We start from the raw sequence: 17,849 nt of genomic DNA, 5'->3' as shown, positions 1-17,849 counted from the left end.
ACCTAGTGGAGAGCTTTTTCCATGTCATCACCATCAGATGACATCACCCACTTGTATGGCTGCCTGTTCCTGCTTGCCCATGGAGAGCACTGATATCCGTGTATGTGTGTACCGTATATAAATTAGAGGGGAAGTAATGGATGTTCTGGCTGGAGTCCTGGTCTAATGCCATAAACTTTCACTGACCAAACAGGTTCTGAACCAGCTGCCAAACAACCAGGCAATATCACTGTCAGACAGCAGCTCAACTCTGCAGTTTTTTTCTCTTTGAGTTGCTGAAAGGACCTTCGCTCGGTAAAATCATCTGGAGTAACATTTTGTAGCACTTGCACATATAGGTACACACAAAAGAGACATCTGTGCATTATTCTGCTAATATATATATATATATATATATATATATATATATTTATTAGCAGAATAACATATATAATTTATTTGTATACATACACACATTTATAGAATGTGCCAATAAATTAAGTTTCAAAAATGATATATATATATATATATATATTTTGTTTTAATGAATATAAAATCTTTCAGAATATAAAATTATAATAATAAATTCACTGTGTAAAAACTGGAAAGTTGTTATTTCTTTGAAATTCGATTTCCCTTGCGAGGATTTCTAAGTTGGTCCGACCAAGGTCTTCAGGGTCAAAAAGATTGAGGCTAGTAATAAAAAAGTGTGGCAGTTTTTCCTTGTGGAGACATTTTACAAAGTCATTCACCAACATCTCAAAACAACTGTCAAGGTCATTGAGTTGCCAGTTTGTGTCAGAAGGATAACTGACACATGTATGGAAGAATAAGGTTTTAGCATGATATGAACAGAATTTGTCCAACCTCTTTTTATTTTCAGATTTTTCTTGAAGATTTTGCAGAAGATATTTCAAGAGTCTCAAACATGCTTTCCTGTTAAAAATAAAATAAAGTTGTATAGCCAAAAAAATCCAGACACGTGATTACCATTAACTATGGCACAAAATGAATTTAAAATACATTTCTGCATGGTTTTAAATAACTTGCAAAACAGCTGGGTATATATTTTAGAAGATATTTTAATAATCACTAGAAAAATACCACATAAGCATTCTGTCATTTTCTCATACCCAAGAAATATTTTGTCTCCACATAAGAAAACTGGATTCATCCTATTAAAGGAGTGCCTGACTTTATCCATTTTTACACTGGATATCTAATTTAAAAACTTAATCACACACAAAACAGCTGTAATGAATGTGCCAAGTCAGTAGGCATTTCCTCTCTTTAAATTACACATTATTCCCCTAAATTCTAACTTTTATTTGTATAAATTGTACTTTATATGCCCTCTACGTGGAGGATAAAGGGAAGTATACATGTTTGTCTAGAATAACCTGATTCCCTCACTTCATATCTTTAGGGAGGAACGAGCAGGGATAAAATCCAAATTGATGCATTCTGGTCTCCCTTCACTAGAATTTCAGTCTCTATAGAGTAATACAATTGATAGAGTATTTTAGCTTTGGTCTAAAGGATATATAAGGTATAGAATATCATAAAGCTGAAATGTCATAGTACCAAAACAGAACATTATCATTGTCCTAATTTTGGTGACATCATACTTTACTTGCATTTTTTTTACACTCAGAATGCAATATCATCATTATAAGACATGTTAGAACAGTCTTGAGAGAATGAGGACGATAGCTATTATTCTGGAAATTATAATCAGCAGCATTATAATGGGAAGTTATGTTGGATAGACCTGTGCCTCTGTAGTGAATTGTATATTATTTAAGTGACCTGTGTGGCCGGCGGTAGTCCATGTGTAAAGATTGTGCCAGTGTCATTTATTTTCATTCTTGTTGTATACCAAAAATTAAAATAAATAGTAAAAATGGTAATCTGTAGGGGTAGACAACAAAAAATTATACTTTGACAAAAAACATGAGTTCCCTTTAAAATAATGTATATGTAATGAAGTTGAAAACTAATTATTTGCATAGCAAAAGACACTAACCTGCAGCATTTTAGTCCATTTGATTCACAACATGTTTTTGAGTTGCCATGATTACTTAATATTTCTTTTTCAATGTGTGGGAAGGAGAGGCACCAAATCTCTAATTAAAGGAAAGTAAACATTTAGAGACATTTGAGAGACATTTGATTTAGAGACATTTCACATTAACAATTATAACCATAATATCATAACATATCTTCATGTTCTGGATCTCTCAAAGTTCACCTGAAGCATAATTTTAGCTAATATAAAACACCCTGTTCAGTACTTCATTATAAATGAAATCTGAACACAGCATAATCTAATGATCAGATGGCTAATCGTACCACTGTATGTAGAACTATAGTTATGCAGGTATGTTAAAACTGCAATGTTCTGATAATATTTATTTACTTCTACAATTTTTCTTTATTTTATTTTGGCTTCTTTACATCATGCTAAGAAATTTACAGTTAAAAAATAGGCATGTATAAGCTGAAGGGCCTGACCCCTCTGTCAAGCAGAGATGTGCAGAGGCAACATTTTTGCTTTGGTTCGTTAATTCATTTTGTATAGGCCACCTCCATTCATTTGGTTCGCTTCAAACAAAAAAAAAAATTGTTTATTCGTTTACCATTAAAGTCAATGGGGAAAACAAAGCAGCCTATCTTGGGCTCCAAAATTGTAGTTTTCTCATTAATTCTAATGAAAATTGTGGGAGAGAACTTCATTTTCTTTATGTTGGTCTGCCACCTGACTGCTGGAAGAGGCTGTGTGATCAGCTTAGGGAAAGTTTTCCCCTTTTCAACCCCTATCCTCAGACTTTTACTCCCAGGCTGGCACTACCACCCTTCCCTTGATGCCAGTGCTAATGGGTGCTGCTTCTCCAGGTGATGCTGTAGATCAGAGTTTGTCAGATGCTCCACTTGCTTCCCTTGGCTGATATCTTTACTGCAGTGAATAAACTGATCAAAATGCACTCACTTTAAAGTGCCCTCAGATCAGGGATGTATTCCACGATCTCTACATCTTTGGGGGCTGATGCTATCATTGGAGTTGAAGTTGAGGGTAGACCCTGATGAGAAAATGCCACTGGCATTAACTTATGATTTTTACCTGTGCTGCCTGCTCTTCCCGACGGTTGCTCTCAACACCGTCAGTATCATCTGTCTCCACCATCACCACGCTAGAGGCTAAGAGGCTACTGACTAAACCTCCCAAATTGTCTTCAGCTAACTCTTCAATTTCTGATTCAGGGAATCCAAGATTCTTCCTTAGAATCAGTTTTTGAAAATACTGCGTCCATTGCCTCAAACACTAACCAATGCAGAGGAGTGTGCTGTTAGTTTTGGCTGTTGCACTTCTGCTCCCCCAATCTATGGTCCTGCCCTGCTACGGCCAGTCTTGGATGGCTCTTCCGCATTCTCCCCCTGCTCCAAAACAAGAGGGAAAGAACAGGTGGCAGTGGCACATGCTCTCCAAATTTCAATTGCTTCTGCTTTGAACTGTTTTCCACTTCTGCCATTCTGTGGCTAAGAAAGTCTCTCCTCAGTTTAGGGGCAACAGGGTCTTTTTTTCTCATTGCTGCTACTACTAGGGCTGGGTTGGCTCTGCAGCAAATCCTCTACCACTGCCCAGGCTGCCATTCCCTCCTCTGCCTTTTCCTCTCAGTGGCATAGAGGTGTTTAAAATCATGAGAGGTCTAGAACGGGTAAATGTGAATTGGTTATTTACTCTTTCAGATAACAGAAAGAAATATCACTGCTGAAGAATCTGTATGGAGCCCTGGAAGAGGAGAAGGAGAAACCATCCCAGAATGAGGAGGAACCAAACTTGCAAATCCCAAAGCTGTGGGCTCAAAGACTTCTGCACCTAGGAGGCAGGTGGTAGTGGTGATTTGTGACTCACTTCTGAGGGGCAAGGAAACATCCATCTGCCCGGAAAGGGTGCTGTCTGTCAGATTGCCAAAATTCCTCAAGCCTGACTACCATCCAATGCTGCTCATTCATGTTGGCACAAATATTACTGCTAGGTACCAGAGCATATCAAAAGTGACTTCATGGCTCTGGGAGAGAGGATACAGCAGATGGGTATACTGGCGGTATTCTCCTCAGTCCTCCCAGACAAAGATCAAGGCCCAGGCACTGAAGCTTGCATTCTAAAGATTAATGAATGGCTACATAGACAGTGTACACGAGAACATTTCAGCTTCCTGGACAAAGCATGATGTTTCAAGGACTGCTGTGCAGAAACGTGATCCACCTGTTGAAGAAGGGGCATATCCTCTTCCAGAACAGACTAGCAAACCTACTAAAGAGGGCTTTACACTAGAATCATCAGGAATGGGTGAACAAAGTCTTAAAGTAAGTAAAAGTACTCAGGTAAGTGAATCTTTAGATACAGAGAAATGGGGAAAAAAGGGCCACATCTGGAAAGCTATGTACACTTATGCTCACAGTATGGGAAATCAAGTCCCAGATCTAGAGGCAGTCTTGAAAGAGGCTGAGTAGAATGTAATGGATGTCACCGATGCTTGGTACATGGAAAACCATGACTGGGGTGGTCACAACAGGCTACAGTCTATTCAGGAAAGACAGGGTAGGCAGAAAGGGAGGAGTGGCAGTATACATAAGAAATAATATTAAAGCAGAACTGCAGGGCTTATGAGGAAAGAAGGCAACACTGTGGGTTGTTCTGAAAAGAAAGCATGAACATCTATTTATATTTATGTGATATACAGACCTCCATTGCAGGCAGGAAAAAATGGAATGATTTAATGGAGGATATTCACAAAATTGTTATGAAAGGTGAGATGCTATTGCTAGGTGATTTCAATCTGCTGGATGTTGATTAACCAGGATGTCACAAAGTGCCATCTAGAAGCAGGGAAATCCTGGAATCCCTGCAGGGAGACCTATTCCGTCAACTAGTAATGGAACCCACATGGGAAGGGACAATACTGCATCTGGTTCTTACAAATGGGAAGAGTGCATGTCGTCGTAGTGGATAAATGTCTAGGATCCAGTAATCATCAGATGGTGTGGTTCAGTATTAGAATGTAGGCAGTGAAGGCTCATTCAAAAGCAATTGTCCTAGAGTTCAGGAAAACTAATGGTTAAAATGGGGGAATATCTCATGAGTTGTTAGCTAGATGCTAGAATCCAGGGGAAGAAGGGCAGTGGGCAAAACTTAAAGGAGAATTGGGAAAGGTAAGATAAGCTGGGAAATTAGTCAGGTGAGTGAAGATGCAAATGAAAGAAAAATGGTTACTACAGTAAAATGAAAAAATGAATATTTTTTTTAGATATCTTATGCAAGGATGTGCAAAAGTAGCACTGGGAAACTCAGAGATGAAGGGGATGAATATGTAAAGGCTAACAAGAAAAAACAGAATGCAGATGAAACTGAATGTGGAAAAGTGCAAAGTGATGCACATAAGGCAAAATAATCCTACCTACAGGTACACTATGCTAGGTTCTATATTGGGAGTCACTTCCCAGGGGAAGGACCTTGGAGTCCTTGTGGATAGTACATTGAAATCCTCTACTCAGTGCGTGGTGGGGGTCAAAAAAGCAAACAGAATGTTAGGAATGATCCAAAAAGGAATAGAAAATAAAATGTAAATTATATTGTCTCTGTATCAAGCCATGATGTAACTGCATCTTGTGTTTGTGTGCAGTTCTAATCGCCCCATCTCAAGAAAAACAGAAAGATACAGAGGAGGATGAAAAATCCTAAAAGGGATGAAACATCTCTCCTATGATGAGAAGCTATGCAGGCTAAGGCATCTTCAAACATGGAAGCGAGACAGCTGAAAGGGGACATGATAGACATTTATAAAATCATGAGTTGGATGGAATGGGTAAATAAAGGATGGCTATTTATCATTTCAAATAATACAAGGGGACAAACTATGTAATTAACAACCATCAGATCAGCTGGCTGACTTTTTCAATACTCTAGAGTCAGGAATAGTTTTGAAGAGTTGAGGACAGGTGGATATGGTTCCTATTCACAAAACTGGAAGTAAGGAGACAGCTGGGAACTACAGGCCAGTTAGCTGACTCTCAGGCCGATATAGTAAAGTTCGCGGAAGAGCGGGCGAGCGCCCACTCTCCCAGTGCGCGTACAGGCCAGTGACCTGTGCGCGCGATTCGGTAAACTAAAATATTTAAATTAGGGCCGGCGGTAAAAAGAGGTGCTAGGGACACTAGCGCGTCCCTAGCGCCTCTTTTTGGACAGGAGCGGTGGCTGTCAGCGGGTTTGACAGCCGACGCTCAATTTTGCCAGTGTCTGTTCTCGAGCCCGCTGACAGCCACGGGTTCGGAAACCGGACGCTGGCAAAATTGAGCTTCCGGTTTTCAAGCTGCGGGCTGATTTCAATTTTTTTTTTTTTAAACTTTTTTTTAACTTTCCGGACCTCCGACTTAATATCGCCATGATATTAAGTCGGAGGGTGCACAGAAAAGCAGTTTTTACTGCTTTTCTGTGCACCCTGTCCAAAGTGCACAGAAAAGCAGTTTTTACTGCTTTTCTGTGCACTTTCCCTGTGCCGGCAGAAATTAGCGCCTACCTTTGGGTAGGCGCTAATTTCTGAAAGTAAAATGTGCGGCTTGGCTGCACATTTTACTTTCTGTATTGCGCGGGAATGACTAATAGGACCATCAACATGCATTTGCATGTTGCGGGCGCTATTAGTCTTGGGGGGGGTTGGATGAGCGTTTGACGCGCTATTACCCCTTATTGAATAAGGGGTAAAGCTAGTGCATCCAAAATGCACGTCCAAATGCAGGTTAACAGTGCGCTCCACCGGAGTGCACTGTACTGTATCGGCCTGTCTGTGATGAGCAAATTAATGGAATCGCTGCTAAAACAGAAGATAGTGCAGGTACAACTTAATCTACTCATCGAAACTTCATCTCCAGAGAGGCCCATGCCTAAGCCCAGCCAGCCCCAGCACCTAGGGGGAACGTGGGCTGGTATTAGTGAAGCTCCAGTTGGGCCTTTGCTTCCTCCAGCTCCCCCAGCCAACGGTGGAGACCTGCAGGGCTCCTCCCTGCAATTTGCACTAACTTCACCTTAGCCCAAGGGTCCATGCCCGCAACATTATATACAGTCTCTGAAGGCAGTCACACTGCTAGCCAGTGACTCAAAATCCATGTTTTGTTTCTCTTCATGAGTAAGCTCACACATACACACATGGACATCTAGAGGCAGATATCCCACGCACAATAGACAGAGAGAGAAACAAATACCTCATATCCAGATACCCCACACACAGACCAACAGAGAAAAAGATAGAGACCCCACAGACATCCAGCAACACAGACACCCAACACCCAGACAGAAAAACACAGACAGTGGCATAGACCACAGCACACCAGAGAAATATAGAGACCACACACACCACAATTTTAAGGGCTGGAACTTTTTTTTTTAATTAGGTGCATGCCAATACGTTCTGGCAGCTCCCTCCCTCCTGAGCTTACAGTGCTTCAATACCACTAAGACTCGACAGCACAGACATTTTTTCTTCTTTGAATGGGCTGCCAATGTGTCCCCCTTCAGGATTGTTCATGCCCCCCTAAGTTTGTTCACTCCCTAGTCTAGAGTCTGGTAGCTATGATTTAATGCTAAAAATGTAGAGTCATGTGATTGGGCTGCAAAAACCCAAGGAAATGGTACAATATAGGGGGTGAAATTCTTCAAAGTACAAAATGAGAGCAGGGACTGGAGGTGATCATAATTGATGATCTCAAGATGGCCAAACAGGTGGTTAAGGTGATGTTAAAAGCTAGAAAGATGCTAGGGTACCCAGAGAAATGGTCAGCAAAGAAAGGAAGTGATATTGCCTAGGGGTGTGCATTCGTTTGCAACATATTGGTAATCCGCAACGTATGCCATATTCGTTGTATTCGTGGGGGTCGCGAAACGTATGGCAAAGTCCCACGAATACAATGTATCACTAACAAATAAACCCCCACCCTCCTGACCCCCCCCAAGACTTGCCAAAAGTACCTGGTGGTCCAGCGGGGGTCCTGGAGCGATCTCCTGCACTTGGGCTGTCGACTGCCGGTATTCAAAATGGTACCGATAGCTTTTGCCCTATGTCACAGGGGCTACCGGTGCCATTGGTCGGCCCCTGTCACATGGTAGGAGCACAAGATGGTGCCGGCCGTCCATTGTTTTATTTTTTACCATGGTATATATTTTATATGTGATTATTATCAATGTATTATTTTATGGTATATATTTTAATTGTGTTTATTTACGTATTTCTTAAATTTTTGTGAACCGGTATGATTACCTCTGAATATTGGTATATAAAAGACAAACAAACAAATAAATAAATAAATAAGGTAAGCAATGGAAGAGGCTATAGCTCTAACATGATGAGCCTTGCCAGTGTCTATGATTTGAGGATTGTGACTGTGTAGCAGTGCTGAATGCAGTCCACCATGAAATTGGACAAGGTACTTTTGGTGACTGCTATGCCAAGTCTATTAGGTTCATAAGACACAAAGAGCTGAGAAGTTTTGTGATGTGGTTGAATTCTTTTCTTGTAGTAAGCCAAGGCCCTCTTGCAATCCGACATATGAAGGGTTTTCTCCCCTTCATGAGCATTTGATCTTGGAAAGAAGGTAGGCAGCATGACGAATTGATTGATATGGAAAGCAGACACAATCTTTGGAAGAAATTTGAAATAAGTGTGGAGCACCATCCTATTGTAGAAGAATTGCATGTATGGTGGATAGTGAACCAGTGTTTGGAGCTCGCTGATTTCTGGCTGATGTTCCTGCCACATAAAACACTATTTTACATATCAAGAATTTAAGAGAAGTATATTTAACAGCAACTTCATAAATTGAGAGAGGACAAATGTTAAGGTCCCATCAGACTGGAGGTTTCTGCACCAGAGATTTAGCCTGCCATAAGCCTTTCATAAATCTTGACACCAACGGATGAGTTGAGATGGATATATTGTCAACTGTAATATGGTAGGCCGCTATGGCATAGAGATGTATGTACTCTTATATAAGATGTAGTGAGGCCCAATTCAGAAAGGGAGAGCAAGTAAGTCAGTAATTGCCTGGGTTTAGAAGAAAATGAATCCAAGGCATTTTGTTGACACTACATGAAAAATCTTTTCCACTTAGACCCATAAACTTTCCTGGTTGATGGCTTCCTGGCCACAACTATTATGTCTTCAATCTCTCTGGGTAAAGCGAGATCAGTGATCGCTGGGCATTCAATCACTAGGCCATCAGGTGGAGGGACAGGAGGTTCGGATGGAAGAGTTTTCCATCATCTTGGATTAACAAGGCAAGGTCTGCTCCCAGATAAATGGGAGCACTGCTGGAATGTTACATGAGATATGGAAACCACATTTGTCTGGGCCACTCTGGAGCTATGAGAATTAGTTGACCTTGGTCTTGAAGCACTTTTTGCACTGTTGTGGAAATAGTGGTATTGGTGGAAAAGCGTACATGAAATGCGTGTTTCAACTGAGCAGGAAAGCATCCTTAGCTAACCTGAATTTGCTGGGTAGAATCGAGCAAAATTTCTTCAGCTTTGTTCTGTTCTGATGTGAATAGGACGATCATTGTTAGACCCCATAAGTCGAATGGAGTATCAGCTGTTGACTGTCAGAGACCATTCATGTGGACTGAAGACTCTGCTGAGATGATTGCCAAAGCGTTGGAGATCCCTGGAAGTAGGTGGCTTGATGGGCAGCTTGATACCGGATTTTCCATTGTTAGAGTTTTAGCGCTTCCTAGAAGATAGTCCATGACCTTGTGCCTCCCTGTTTGTTTGTATAAAACAAGGTGACTTGGTTGTCAGTTTGTATTAAGAGGCTCATTCCTTGGAGAAGATGTGTAAAAGTTGTTAGGGCATATCCGATTGCCCTCAAGTACAGTAAATTTATTTGGAAATGACTTTTCTTGGGCAATCACATATCTTGGGTTGGAAGAGATCCTGTATAGGCACCCATTCCTTTGGATGATGTCTGTCATTAAGGTCATTTGATGGAGCAGAGCACAAAATGGAACTCTCTCTTGAAGTATGTGGGGGCTCAACCATCAGCATAGGTCCTGTTTCATATTCTTGGAAACATGCACTACTATTGGTCACACTGACAAAACAGATCGCACTGTAGGTGTTAGATAGGGAGTCATGTTAGCAGAATCTCATGATTGACCACCACCATCTGGTTGTTGAGCATTGCGAGGTTAGTAGTTTGTGAATGAGTGATCCCATAGTGTACGCTCTCTCAATAGACTCTCCTACAGAGTCTATTTATACTCCGATAAAATTTATTTTCTGAGTTGTAATGAGGTTTGACTTCTCGAAATTCACCAAGAATGCCAACTTCTGGAGAAGCTGAACTGTCTTGTGCAATGAGAGTAATGCTTCCTCCCAGGATCTGGCCATCACAAGCCAATCATATAGATATGGGAAGACTTGGACTCCTTGATACCATAGGTGAGCAGTTGCTACTGCAAGGCATTTGGTGAAAACTCTTGGAGCTACCAACAGGGTGAAAGGAAATACTCAGAATTGATAGTGGGATGAGACCATCTTGAAGTGAAGGTAGTACCTGTGGGTGGGGATGGATGAGTATGCATGAATATGTTTCTTTCAGATCTAGGCCACACATCTATTCCCCCTTCTAGATGTAGGAAAGAATCATGCAGATGGAATTCATTTTGAATTTCTATTGGAATAGATTTTGTTCTGTTTTCTCAAATCCAGAATGGGTCTCAATCCTCCCATCTTTTGGGGGATGAGAAAATACCAGGAGTTGAATCCCTGTCCATGCTAGGTCATAAAAACTGGCTCTACTGTCCATTGCTAATTAAGAGATTCCACTTCCAGAAGGAGTTGTGCAACGCGAGATAGATCTGTATTGAGAGTTGAACAGTGAGGAAGCAATGTTAGCCGGGAGAAACACAACTGGTATCCAAAATCCATGATCTTAAGGACCCGGAGGTCCTTTGTTATTCAATGCCACGCCTCCAGGCATGATTGCTGGAGATTTGGAGAAATCAAAAAACTAGGCCCAGACTCTGGCTGGGTCTGCAGCACCTCCTTAGGTTGACAATCAAGCTGATAAGATCTAGGAGGAAGTTGCTGTTGTTGCTGAGCAGAAGAGGTATCTTTGAAAAGGGTGGAAAGGGCGTCTCTTGAAGTACAGCCTTTTATAAGAATAGAAGGAACTTCTTGAAGTAGAGGGTGCTTGGGCCCTATCAAGAGGGATTGGACTGCCACATTCTGTTCCTTGTTTAGAGCAACTGTTTCTCTGAGTTTTTCTCCAAACAGGTGGTCCCCCAGACAAGGGATCTGCTAATATTTGAGAACTTTGTTGCTAATGCTGCTGGCTCTTAATGAGGCCATATGTTGAATTCCTAAGGATGCAGAAGAAGTATGTGGCATGGCATCAAATTATTCATAAATGGAACAAAGAAGATGTTGCATGCCGTCTTCTGCATCTAGCAGTGGTTGAGGATAATACTTTCCACCTTCCATAGTTGAAGGAAAGGTTTAAGATTTTACATATATTCATGTACATATTGTACCATGTAAAACTGGTGAACAGCAATACAAGCAGTTAACACTGAGCTCTGAAATACTCTTTCCGAAATTGTCAAGAAACCTGTGATCTTTTCCTGGAGGCGAATTTGAATAAATATGTGTTTTCTTTGCCTTTTTCAATACACATACTATAATGACGGACTAATGAGGTAATTGAACCAGTCCAAAACCAGATGATTTTTGCATTCTATATTTAAGATCTAATTTCCTTCCTGCAGGAATGCAGGTGATAAGGATTTTCCCACATACTCATTTGTAACTGACTGGGAATGTTCAAAAATGGAAGGGCCAGTGGTTCTGATGGAATATCCAGAATCTGAAGAAAACCAAAGACTTCCTCTAGTGGGTCTTTGTCTTTCCATATATTCACTCCAAGTGTGGTTCCTATGAACTTAGAGTAAATGACATTTTCTGGGGAGAAATGTGCTCTGGGGGATTCAGAAGTGGGTTAGGCGTCATAGTGGATAATACATTGAAATTGTCAGCTCAGTGGGCTGTGGCAGTCAAAAAAGTAAACAAAATGTTAGGAATTATTAGGAAGGGAATAGTGAATAAAATGGAGAATGTCATAATGTCTTTGTATTTTGGTGAGACTGCGCCTAGAGTACTGTGTGCAATTCTGGTTGCCGCATATTAAAAAAGATATAGTTGCACTGGAGAAGGTACAGAGAAGGGTGGCCAAAATGATAAAAGGGAATAGAACGCCTCCCCTATGAGGAAAGGCTAAAGAGGTTAGGGCTGTTCAGCTTGGAGATGAGACAGCTGTGGGGGGATATGATAGAGGTCTATAAAATCATGAGAGGTCTAGAATGGGTAAATATGAGTCAGTTATTTACTCTTTCAGATAATATAAGGACTAGGGTGCCCTCTATGAAGTTAGCAAGCAGCAAATTTAAAACAAATCGGAGAAAATTCTTTCACTCAATGCACAATTAAGTTCTGGAATTCATTCCTGGAGGATGTGATTAGGGCAGTTAGTGTAGCCAGATTTAAAAAAGGACTGGATAAGTCCCAGGAGGAGAGGTCCATAAACTGTTAATGATCAAGTAACTTAAGAAAAAGCCACTGATATTACTGACATTAGTATCATGGGATCTATTTAATGTCTAGGTACTTGCCAGGTACTTGTAACCTGGATTGGCCACTGTTAGAAACAGGATACTTGACAGACTCTTAGTCTGACCCAGTATGGCAATTTCGTATGTTCTTATGGGCATAGTTGCATCGAAAGGACACGAGCACCGCACAACCATATGCTATGCATTAATGGATCGATCATGCATGCCGATGTTCAATGCAGCAATGTGCATAACTGTATCATGCATCGAGAGGTAATGGTTCTGATATACTGCATGTGTTCTGTGTGTTGAGGTAATTTTCATAAACGTCAATGCACCATGCTTAGACATGATTTTACAGTGCCAATTGGATAATGCTGTAGAGTGATGCTGCTTCTTTCTCGATGCAGGGCGGTCAGCACTACTCAAACCCAGAGACTTCTACCTGGTACATCAATATAGGAGCTTTGGAGGAGCTCCTGTTCACCTCTGTTGCGGGCATGGACCCTTGGACCAAGTTGGAGTTGGCACAACCTACAGGGAGGAGCCCTGCAGGTCCCCAACGTCAGCTGGCGGAGCTAGCTGTGGCAGAGGCCCAACCGGAGCTTCACATATACCAGCCCTCATTCCCCTTAGCTCACAAGTGCCGGGACTGGCAAGGCTTAGGTGAAGGCCTCTGTTGACAAGATGGAAGTCCGTGGAGGCGGTCAAGTCACAGGCCAGGGTCAGGGGTAGGTTAGGTTCCCGCATAGTTGCATACAAGCAGTGGTCAAGGCAGGCAGCATTCAGAGGTGGTCAGGGGTCAAGCAGAGATCGAGGCAGGCTGAGGTCAGGTGTCGTCATTAAACAGGCAGTGGTCAGTGGCAGGTGGAGTTCAGACGTAGCCGTAGGTCAGGCTGTGGTCAGTGGCAAGTGGAATTTAGGCAAGCAAGCTGATGTCAAAACCAGAGATCAATCCAAAGAAAAAATAGGATGGGAAGGCAAGCAGGGAGGCACATAATTGCACAGATGAGAAGACACCGAAGAACTGAAGACTGACCATAGGACAAAGATAAAAATGAAGAGCAAGAACTCAGGAATGAAGATCAGGTCCTACCAAGACAAGGAAGGACCAGGAATACAGGAACACTGGAACACAGGAACAGATGCTGAGGCAACTTGCTCTACTCAATGGTATTGGACCTATTGCTGAGGCATTTTGCACACGGAGGGTTGCCCTTAAATAGGACAGCCTGGATGATGTCATCAACAGGGTTGTTGAGGCTTTCCTGCTAAGGTCCCTTTAAATTCTCAGAAGTGTCACGAGCACTTAGGGATGGCACTGTGTGCAAAGATAGACGTCAAAGGCACAGCTGAGTATGGTGGCCTGTTGCATGTTGCCTTGGGGCCCTTCCCGGTGTTGGGACTCCTTCAGACAGGCTTGGAGAGGAAAGCAATTGTGGTTGTCCACGGGCCTGTTCTGCGGACCACTGAACGCAACAAACTCTTTTCCTGATAAGGCAGACAATGCTGCACTGTGGGTGGCAGAATGGCTGAGGCATCTGAGAGACTTACACAACTCCGCTATCTTATAAGCATGGGGACATTCATTTGCAGGCATAACAGTTTGTCTGATATGTATTGCAGACAGAGGCAGCACAATTTATACTCATCGCTGAGGTTACATTACCTTCCAAAAGCACAGTTCTTAAAACCACTGTGCTTTTCTTTTTTGCCAGACATCTTATAAGAACATAAGGCTTGACATACTGGATCAGATCAAAGGTCCATTAAGACCAGTATCCTGTTTCCAACAGTGGCCAAGCCAGGTCACAAATACCTGGTAGGATCCCAAGGGGTAGATAGATCTTGAGAAGCAAAACGGAGGAGGTCTTCCTTTTTTTTGTAGCATGGAAAAGTGCTGTAATGGGTGCTGCAGGGGCAATAAAAGCAATTGAAAAAGCTAATAACTGAAGTAAAAGATGAAAACTTTGAAAAATTATATGGAGAAATGAGAACACATCCGTGCTAGGCTCGGACAAAAAAATGACTGAGGAGGCTTACGAGGCAATGCTTGTGTGGGAATTCCTACAAATGTTCAGATGATATTACCCAAATGTCATGAATAATTCAGCCCACTTATTGACAGAAAATAAATAGAGAGCAGTTATCATTTTAAGATCCGAAATGATACTGAAAAGATTTCCACAAAAACCATTCTTGCCCTAACCACAGAATAATTGTTAGATTTCAGCAGTACCTTTTGTTGTCCTTCCATGCTTTATTTGTTTAGGTACCAAATAAAATGGCTCAAATTTAAGAGCACGTCTTCTTTTTCTTCCTAGCCACTGTTCAATATTTAGGCCATGACTGGTAATCAATGGCCAGTTTTGTTGCACTTCTAAAACCAGAACAATGTCCACCGATATGGGGGAGTCAAGCCCATTAACTAGAAGTGTAACTGCAGGGCTTCCAGGCTTCTTCCCCTGAACTGAAACATTCATTTCTATGAAAAAAAAAATAGATGCCATCATTAAATTTCCTCCAGTTTACACATTACTTTAAAACGTTCTCCCTTTAATTTTGATATACTAAAAATACATAGTTGAATTTTTCCCCGAGTATGCACATCAAGCAACAGCCTTTTTCAATGCTAACAAGACTATTTTCAGAAGTTGGAGACATGTGCTTCATCCCTTACAGAAATGATGCATCTTCAAGCAAGCAACAAAATGATTGTTTTCAAAATGTACACACCAAACATATTGGATCTATGGTATATATTTATGTGGATACAAGCAGTAAAAATATTATAGCCAATGGCAAGTACAGCATTATCATCATAAAAAAAATTAGGCACTGAACAGCATTCTAAGTTAATTTGCAAAGTAAACTGTACTTCACTAGGGCTTATATTAAATGCTTGCCCAAAAAGGATTATTTTATTCCCCGGTCACAGCCCCGACTTCTCCCCCACCCTCCCAACTCCCCCTCCCAAAAGAAAACTAAAAAAATCACCTGGTGGTCCAGCGGGGGGGCCCGGGAGCCATCTGCCACCCCTGGGTCGTCGGCTGCCACTAATCAAAATGGCGCCAGTGGCCTTCAGCCCCTACCATGTGACAGGTGCTACCGGTGCAATTGGTTGGCCCCTGTCACATGGTAGGGGCTAAAGGCCACTGAAGCCATTTTGGTTAGTGGCAGCCGAGGCCTCGGTAGCAGCAGATCGCTCCTGGGCCCTCCGCTGGCCCACCAGGGGGGCTGGCAGAATTTTGAAAGGGCACTTTTTGCCCTTTCAAATTCTGTCGCCTGCTGCGGTGCCCCCTAATTCTCGGCATCCTAGGCACAGACCTAGCTCACCTAGTGGTTCCTCTGGCCCTGCAGCCAGTTATAAATGAACTGTTACAGGATGGGTTAATTGACCCTGCATGTCACCATATAACACCCCGATTCTGCCCGTAAGAAAACCAGATGGTAGTTACAGGCTGGTGCAAGATTTGAGGGAATTGAACAAGATAGTACAGGTCAGACACCCAGAAGTTTCGAATCCATACACCTTATTGAATAGAATTATGCGAGACCTGTGGTAGATTTAAAAGACGCCTTCTGGGCGTGTCCCTTAGCAGAGGAAAGTCAAGATCTATTTGCCTTCGAATGGGAGGATCCATATACAGGGAGAAAACAACAGTTTCGAAGGAAAGTGCTCCCCCAGAGTTTCACGGAGTCTCCGAATCTGTTTGGACAAGTTCTGGAACAGGTGTTGGATGGATTACAGTTGCCTTTGGGGATGCACCTTTTGCAATATGTGGATGATCTATTGGTCTCAGGAAAGAAAGAGGAGGGCGTAAGGACAGCCACAAATCAATTATAGAATTTTCTAGATGGGCAAGGTTTAAGAGTATCCAAGACCAAATTACAATATGTGGAAAAGGAAGTGAAATATTTAGGACATTTACTCAGTGAAGGGAAAAGGAGAATAAACCATGAACAAATCCAGGGAATAATAGAATTGCCCATGCCAAAGACTAAATAGAGACTGAGGAAATCTTTTGGATTAATAGGGTATTGCAGGCTTTCAATAGATTCATATGCACAAAAAACTAAACTCCTCTATGCTAAAGTGACTGAGGCAGAAACTAGTTTCCAATGGTCGAAAGAAGAGGAGGAGGTAATAGAGGGTCTGAAAAAGGATTTAATCTCTGCCTCAGTTCTGGCTTTACCCTCTTTGAAAAAGCCTTTTCATCTGGGAGCACTGGGAGTCCTCACACAAACATGGGGAAGGAAGAGACACCTGGTAGCGTTCCTCTCCAAATTACTAGATCCGGTATCCAGGCCGAGTTGTGTCCAGGCTGTAGCTGCAACGGCCCTACTGGTGGAAGAGAGTAGAAAGTTGACCTTTGGGGGCGTGCTAGTAGTGAGTACCCCACATTCGATCAGGTCCATTTTGACACAACGGGCTCATAGGTGGCTCACAGACTCTAGAATATTGAAGAATGAGGCCTTTCTAATGGAACAGAATGATTTAATCCTAACCACAGACCCCGGTGTAAACCCAGCAGCTTTCCTCTCAAAAGGGGAGGAGGAAGGGACAGATGTCACACATGATTGTCTGGACATAATTGAATACCAGACCAAAGTCAGAATGGACCTGGCTTATAAACCTTTACATCAGGGAAGGAGATTATTTGTGGATGGATCATCCAGATGCATTCAAGGGAATCGGCATAGTAGATATGCTGTGGTGAACAGGGAAGCTTTGGAAGTAATAGAATCAGGGAGACTGCCCAAAACCTGGTCTGCTCAGACCTGTGAATTGTATGCCCTGGACAGGGCACTTCAGCTGATGCAGGGAACGGAGGGAACAATATACACAGACTCGCAATATGCATTTGGAGTAGTTCACACCTTTGGAAAATTTTGGAAAGAAAGGGGATTGATAAATAGCTGGGGTAAGGAATTGGTACATGAAGAACTGGTTAGCCAGCTGTTGGAACATTTGATGCTACCAAGGGAGGTGGCAGTGGTTCATGTACCTGGACATCAGAAAAACAACACCCAGCCAGGGGAAATCAATTAGCAGATGAGGCAGCCAAAGAAGCGGGCTTACAATATAAATGCAAAGATTGCACAAATCTGTATACATTGGTAGGGATGTGCAGAGGGACGCCATACGTTGCATTCGTGATTCGGATTCGTCGGGGAGCAGATACGTTGCATTCGGCCGTATGGCGCCCCGA

At 42.2% G+C, this 17,849-nt stretch overlaps 1 protein-coding gene across 2 annotated transcripts in view; it reads right to left on the bottom strand.

Annotated features, from left to right (window-relative positions):
* Positions 1–484: 484 nt before the first annotated feature.
* LOC115087900 (cyclic GMP-AMP synthase-like) overlaps positions 485–17,849 on the bottom strand; it is an 83,121-nt gene continuing 65,756 nt past the window's right edge. The window contains exons 3-5 of one of the 2 annotated variants that reach the window (XM_029595623.1): positions 14,876–15,121; positions 2,006–2,105; positions 485–915 (exon numbers count right to left, since the gene is read on the bottom strand). In XM_029595623.1, coding sequence (XP_029451483.1) covers positions 567–915; positions 2,006–2,105; positions 14,876–15,121 — 695 coding nt within the window. In that variant the 3' untranslated portion in view covers positions 485–566. The remainder of the gene's footprint in view (positions 916–2,005; positions 2,106–14,875; positions 15,122–17,849) is intronic. The other variant, XM_029595624.1, reaches the window with a different exon arrangement.

The sequence above is a fragment of the Rhinatrema bivittatum genome, chromosome 3, assembly GCF_901001135.1.
Source record: "Rhinatrema bivittatum chromosome 3, aRhiBiv1.1, whole genome shotgun sequence".
In the NCBI taxonomy this organism is placed as follows: domain Eukaryota; kingdom Metazoa; phylum Chordata; class Amphibia; order Gymnophiona; family Rhinatrematidae; genus Rhinatrema; species Rhinatrema bivittatum.
This window is presented reverse-complemented; position numbering and strand designations above follow the sequence as displayed.